The 6,950-nt window shown below is 47.8% G+C and overlaps 1 protein-coding gene across 1 annotated transcript; it reads left to right on the top strand.

The window, feature by feature from the left end:
* The first annotated feature begins 175 nt into the window (after positions 1–175).
* On the top strand, positions 176–2,622 carry LOC111967684 (ADP-ribosylation factor-like protein 4D). Its single transcript, XM_023992920.2, has 2 exons — positions 176–314; positions 1,314–2,622. The coding sequence occupies exon 2, from the start codon at positions 1,440–1,442 to the stop codon at positions 2,043–2,045; it is 606 nt and encodes a 201-aa protein (XP_023848688.1). The 5' UTR covers positions 176–314; positions 1,314–1,439; the 3' UTR covers positions 2,046–2,622.
* Positions 2,623–6,950: the final 4,328 nt, after the last annotated feature.

The raw sequence follows: 6,950 nt of genomic DNA, 5'->3' as shown, positions 1-6,950 counted from the left end.
CTGCGACATTAAGGCTGCGTAACCTGATTCCTGCTACATTGTAGCTGCATGCCAGCATCTCACTTTCTGTACACGGAACCATTGAAGTCCTAGACCAGCAGGGGGAGTATGTTATTGAGCGACGTCACCTCGGGTTGTTGTTCTAGAGAGGAGGTCTTGTGCGTGCTATTCCATTCCACACTGCTGCTCATTGCTCCATCGGTGCACGGAGCAGACAGACAGATATTAGCGCGCAGAGAAACAGTATTTGGCTGTATGGATGTATTTGCTGAACTAGGATGATGCCATTTATGTTCATTCAAGTGGTCTAGAAGGTAAATGTATCACAATAGTTTTTTCAGGTTTAGGATTTTTGCACAGATAGAAATATGGTATTTTACTGCAATGAAATCTGAGTTGTAATGCTATGTTGTGCAAGGCTGGTTATTATAGCAGAGTCATTCMAGTAAAATGTCTCACTCATAGATGGTTATGCATTTTATTTTTGTGCAAATCTGCAGTTTGATCGCATATTTAATCCCTCAGAATGATGCCAGAATTACAGTACATAAGCTATATTCTTATATCTGGTGTTCTCATAATTAGATAGTTGGGGTGACACTAATCTTTTTTTTTAACAGACTGTTGGAGAAAATATGGGTTGTGTTTATAGTTATATTTTTTTACCATAGTCTCTCAAAAACATTTGGATTATAATTAATCGCAATCCTATCCTGGGCATCAACTGCATTCAATGTGCAAATAAATAGATATTCTCTCATTTATATTAAACTTGGAATCAATGTGCCCCAAGACAGCCATTGGGGTTTAACTGTCCTAAGAGGATTAGAAAAGACTTGGCAAAAGACAACGAGAACAACCAACCACCAATTACATGTTGTCAGGCATACCGCTTCATAAAGATTTAAACCCAAACCATAACTGATCTTATTAAATTGAATTGTGCTGTCTGGACATTTTCTATGACTGACAATTAAATTGCCTCGCCTTAGGCTATGACTGTTATGGTTGTGGATTTATTCCAACAAGGAATAACCAATTGGTCTCAATTGTTGCTTTACTATTTGCAATGCAAGTTCATTAGAAATTGCAGTAATCATTGATCAGTCTGATTATAGATGCAAACACAGTAAAGCAATCATGTCAGTGTACTAACTGTAGTAGCAATCATTAATGTGTTATATCAAAGTGTCTGACATTTCTTATCTGTGTCATTGTTTATTATTGTAAAAGCACCTCAAGTTGTAGTGATACCTTACAATCTCATTGTCTAGTCTTTAAATAGTACCTCATTGTGTTTGCTTTTTGATAAGGTCCCCAGTCCTGCAACCGTCCAGTCTGGCACCTCCACCTTTGAAGAGGGTGCCAATGCCAAACTATTAGAAAGGATTACTGAGAATCTGCCACCTCATCCAAAGAGGTGAGAACATCCCATCACCATGGGGAACCAGCTGACCGAGATAGCACCCAACACCCCGTTCCTGCAAAACTTCCAGTCCTTGCACGTGGTAGTGATTGGCCTGGACGCGGCTGGCAAAACCTCTCTGCTCTACAGATTGAAACTCAAGGAGTTTGTCAAGACCATCCCGACCAAGGGCTTTAACACGGAGAAGATCAAGGTAGCGGTGGGCAGCTCGCGGGCCATCACCTTCCAGGTGTGGGACGTAGGGGGCCAAGAGAAGCTGCGGCCCCTGTGGAAGTCGTACACGAGGCGGACCGACGGCATGGTGTTCGTGGTGGACTCCACCGAGACCGAACGTATGGAGGAGGCCAAGGTGGAGCTTCACAAGATTACCCGTACCTCAGAGAACCAGGGGGTACCCGTCCTGGTGCTGGCCAACAAGCAGGACCTGGCCTCAGCTCTGTCTGTGAGCGAGGTGGAGAAGGTACTGGCCGTCCATGAACTGAATGCCTCCACCCTGCACCACGTACAGAGCTGCAGCGCCGTGGATGGACAAGGCCTACAACCAGGCCTAGAGAAACTCTACGAGATGATCCTGAAGAGGAAGAAGATGGTGAAACACAACAAACACAGAAAGAGATGAGCCTTTGGATTGTCCTGATTTTTAAACGGCCATTTGTGACTCTTTGAGCGGAGGTCCTGTCCCTTTAAATAAAAGGGAAGGCTTTTTTGCCAACAAAGGACCAATTCCAGATGACACAGGGGTCAGGAGAAATGGATTTGGCCTTTATGTGACATGCAGTATTGATACACCGTCTTTCATACCTTGTATTAGCCACACAGCTGCCCTTTGTATGCAATGAATATGTGATAGCCACGAGAGGCTGTAGCTGCCTATGACATATTTTGTCCCAGAAAGTTGGACTCACTTGTTTTACCCTACAACACAGTAGAAATGTGATACCGAACTTTGAACTCTGAACTCCTGTTGGATCTGAACAAAGACACACATTTTATATGATATGAAGCTAAATCGTGTTGATATCAAATGGAATACCATGGCGATTACAGTATTATTATTTTGGTCACTTTTGAAAGAACAATTCCAAGTGCATTCCCCTTATGCAACACAGAGTTTCAGTTGGATTCACAGACTGTTTTTACAAGTTGTACAATTTTTGTAACACTGAAGAATGAATAAATCAACCCACTGTATTAAATATATGTTGCTTTCTTTTGAGACAACATCAAAGTGTAACGTTAACACATCTTGCATTTTTAAAGGGGACATGGAAAGTGTTTAAAGAAGGTGTTTTAAAAAGTTATTTGGCTTCCTTTTGCCGTCCTTTAACAACATAAAGCTATCCTCATTTGATCCCTCAGCAGGAAATGCAAATTGTAGTGTATTCAAAGGTGTAACGGAATTCATCATCTCTTCATACKAAGAGGAGGAGTAGTGATTCGACCAAGGCGCAGCGTTGTGATATGACATAATGAATTTATTTACAAGCGACGAACACTGACACGAACTATACTTGAAATAATCAAAATAACAAACGACGTAGACGAAACCTGAACATGGAACTTACATAAAGACACGAAAGAACTCACGAACAGGAATAGACTACATAAAACGAACAAACCGAAAACAGCCCCGTGTGGTGCACAGACACGGAAGACAATCACCCACAAACAAACAGTGTGAACAGCCAACCTATATATGGTTCTCAATCAGAGGAAAACGTCAAACACCTGTCTCTGATTGAGAACCATATAAGGCTAATTACAAGTGACCTAAACAATGAAACACAAAACATATAATGCCCACCCCAACTCACGCCCTGACCCTCTAATCATATACAAAAATAACATAAAATAGGTCAGGAACGTGACATAACCCCACCCCTCAAGGTGCTGTACTCCGGACGCACTACCAAAAGTCATGGGGAGGTCTGGGTGGGCATCTGACCACGGTTGGTGGCTCAGGTGCTCTGGGCGTGTTCCCATCCCCTCTTAGTCCCTACCCGCTTTCGCAAGCCTCCTCAAAATGACCACCCTCCATAATAACCCCACCTAATATTAAGGGGCATCACCAGGATGAGGGGCAACACCAGAATGGGGGGCACCACCAGACTGGCTGGCGGATCCTGGCTGGCGAAGTTCTGGCGGATCCTGGCTGGCTGGCAGGTCCTGGCTGGCTGGCTCTGGCGGTCTGGCTGGCGGCTCTGGCGGATCTGGCTGGCTAGCTCTGGCGATCTGCTGGCGGAAGGCTCTGGCTGGTCATGGCTGGCATGACGGCTCTGGCTGGTCATGGCTGACTGACGGCTCTGGACGCTCATTGGCTGGCTGACGGCTCTGGACGCTCATGGCTGGCTGACGCTCTGGACGCTCTCATGGCTGGCTGACGCGTCTCGGCACGCTCTGGCTGCTGAGCTCTGGACGCTCATTGGCTGGTGAGGCTCTGGACGCCTCATGGCTGCTGACGGCTTCTGGACGCTCATGGCTCGCTGGCGGTTCGTGGACGCTCATTGGCTCACTGGCGGTTCTGGACGCTCATGGCTCACTGGCGGTCTGGACGCTCAGACTGGGTTCTGCCTCATGGCTCACTGGCGGCTCCTGGCAGATCCTGCTGTAGCGGCTCTCAGATCCTGGCGGTTGGCGGCTCTGGCAGATGCCTGTCTGGTTGGCGGCTCTCTGGCAGATCCTGTCTGGTTGGCGGCCTCTGGCAGATCCTGTCTGTTTGGGGCTCTGGCAGTCTTGTCTGGTTGGCGCTCTTGGCAGATCCTGTCTGGTTGGCGGCTCTGGCAGAGTCCTTCTGGTTGGCGGCTCTGGGAAGATCATCGACGAATGGCTACTAGCGGCTCTGGACCGACATCGGCATCTGACCAGCTCGGGACAGACGGTGCGGCTCTAGATGGCTCGGGGCAGACGGATGCTCAGACGGCGCTGGGGGAACGGATGCTCAGATGGCTGGGGAAGACGAGCTCAGATGCGCTGGGGAGACGGATGGCTCAGATGGCGCTGGAAGACGGATGGCTCAGATGGCGCTGGGAGACGGATGGCTCAGATGGCGCTGGGAGACGGATGGCTCAGATGCGCTGGGGAGACGGATGGCTCTGGCCGGATAAGGCGCACTGTAGACCAGTGGCGTGGTGCCGAACTGGAGGTACCGGGCTGGATACACGCACTACAGGGAGAGTGCGTGGAGGAGGAACAGGCTCTGGAAACGCACTGGAGGCTTAGTGCGTGGTGCCGGAACTGGAGGCCACCGAACTGGATACACGCACTACAGGGAGAGTGCGTGGAGGAGGAACAGGGCTCTGGAAACGCACTGGAAGCCTGGTGCGTGGTGTAGGCACTGTTGGTACTAGGCTGGGGCGGGAGGTGGCGCCGGAAATACCGGACCGTGCAGGGTACTGGCTCTCTTGACACTGAGCCTGCCCAACCTTACGGGTTGAATGGTCCCCGTCGCCCTGCAGTGCGGCGAGGTGGATAGCCCGCACTGGGTTATGCAGCCGAACCGGGGACACCATGCGTAAGGCTGGTGCCATGTAAGCCGGCCCGAGGAACGCACTGGGACCAGACGCGTTGAGCCGGCTTCATGGCACCTGGCTCAATGCCCAATCTAGCCCTACACAGTGCGGGAGGTGGAATAACCCGCACCGGGCTATGAACACGTACAGGACACCGTGCGCTCTACTGCGTAACACGGTGTCCGCCCGTACTCCCGCTCTCCACGGTTAGCCTGGGAAGTGGCGCAGGTCTCCTACCTGCCCTTGGCCCACTACCTCTTAGCCCCCCCCCAAGAAATTTTGGGTAGTACTCACGGGCCTTTTCGGGCTTCCGTGCTAGACGAGTCCCCTCATAACGCCGGTTCCTCTCTCCGGTTTCCTCCGCTCTCCGAGCTGCCTCCAGCTGTTCCCATGGGAGGCGATCCCTTCCAGCCAGGATCTCCTCCCATGTGTAGCAACCCTTGCCTTCCAAAATATCCTCCCATGTCCATTCCTCCTTCTTGCGCTGTCCCTTCCTCCCGTTACACCGCTGCTTGATCTTTTGTTGGTGGGTGATTCTGTAACGGAATTCCTCCTCCTCTTCGTATGAAGAGGAGGAGGAATTCCGTTACAAAAGGTTTTAAAAGGCTTCTAAAGTTTGTGCTTTCCACTTTAAAATGTCAGACTTGATTTATCCTAACAAAAAATGTACCAACCCATACAACATGTCCATTAATTATAATCCACATGTCCTGTTATTCCAGGATTATTTTCCTGCTGTGGTCAAACTGGTCAAATGAAGATAGCAGATCTGTAGGTCATAGACATTTGAATAGGTATAGTAAGCTGCAGCAAAGATACCCTTTCAGCCATGAATCTAATTTGATTTATGCACAATGCAGAGAGCTACAGTATATGATGGATAGGTTATTCAAAACGCAAATCCTGCCCTGAGGGTGATGTACTGAACTTGACTAGCTTTCCCTTCTGTACTATAGATAGACACAATACAGCTTCTGCTGATGATAGTCTGACAGTGCCTGGGCAAAAAGAATGTCCTACAGCAATCAGCCACCATTGAGAGAGCAAAGTTCACCATAATCCCATAGAAAGATGACCTAGTATTGCATAAGAGAACAAGAGTTACTGTTTAAGTTTACATATGCATTCAAAGAAGACAATTACAAACAACACATACAGATAGTACTGAATATTAGCCCAGTGTTTTAGAACAACCTACATGTGCTAGCTGTACAGAGCAGGTCTGGACATGATACATTCATGTGGAATGGCGGCGCTCATCCAGTATGTTCGTCACATTTTGCGTCGTATTCATTGTAATCTCTTCTACTCTATTCATGGCTGAGTCAGCACATTGGCTATGGAGAGCAGCCTCGCCCCCAGCCACCGTATCCATGTCCTTTGATTTTCACATCAGCTAGGCTGCCAGCTTGCTTGCAATTGTAAGTCAATCAATTAGTAGTGTGGTTGTGGGCAGAATCAAACAGCTTCGGGGGAATAATAGAGATGGATAGCCGTGACTATGGCAGAGCTACTTTAGGACACCTCTTGAGTCAGTAATGAATGTGATTGGTCATTCTATAGATCTGGCTCACCARTATGCACAATAGGCAAGATTGCATACTTCAGATATAGAAGGATTTGGTCAGACATAGGTGTTCACTTTAGCACCAGGAATATACATTATATTACTAGTGCTAAAGTGTACACTATTGTGAAACATTTGGATCTTGTGTATTCTCAATTATAAACAGAATAGTGAAAATGAATTATTGGGAGGACTTTAAGGATGATATGAGACACAGCCATGTTGCTGTAGCAGTCCAGACAGTGATGGCATTTAGGTAGAATGAAACTGACCAGCTACTTGAATGTTTTCTCATAGTGGATAAGACCCACTCCCCCTGTCTGAGAAGTCCAATTAAGAAGAGACACTACTGTCCCTAAGACCTAGAGCAAGCAAACATTAACACTCTTTCCCCTACTACACAGTGGAGATTGTAGTAGATACAGACACATACTGACTGCCAAATAAA

The sequence above is a fragment of the Salvelinus sp. IW2-2015 genome, linkage group LG8, assembly GCF_002910315.2.
Source record: "Salvelinus sp. IW2-2015 linkage group LG8, ASM291031v2, whole genome shotgun sequence".
In the NCBI taxonomy this organism is placed as follows: domain Eukaryota; kingdom Metazoa; phylum Chordata; class Actinopteri; order Salmoniformes; family Salmonidae; genus Salvelinus; species Salvelinus sp. IW2-2015.
Note: the sequence above shows the minus strand (reverse complement) of the source record. Positions and strands in the feature narration are given on the sequence as shown.

Bases quoted from the DNA above. Each gene is read 5' to 3' on its own strand.
- LOC111967684 (XM_023992920.2), top strand. From the start codon at position 1,440: ATGGGGAACCAGCTGACCGAGATAGCACCCAACACCCCGTTCCTGCAA.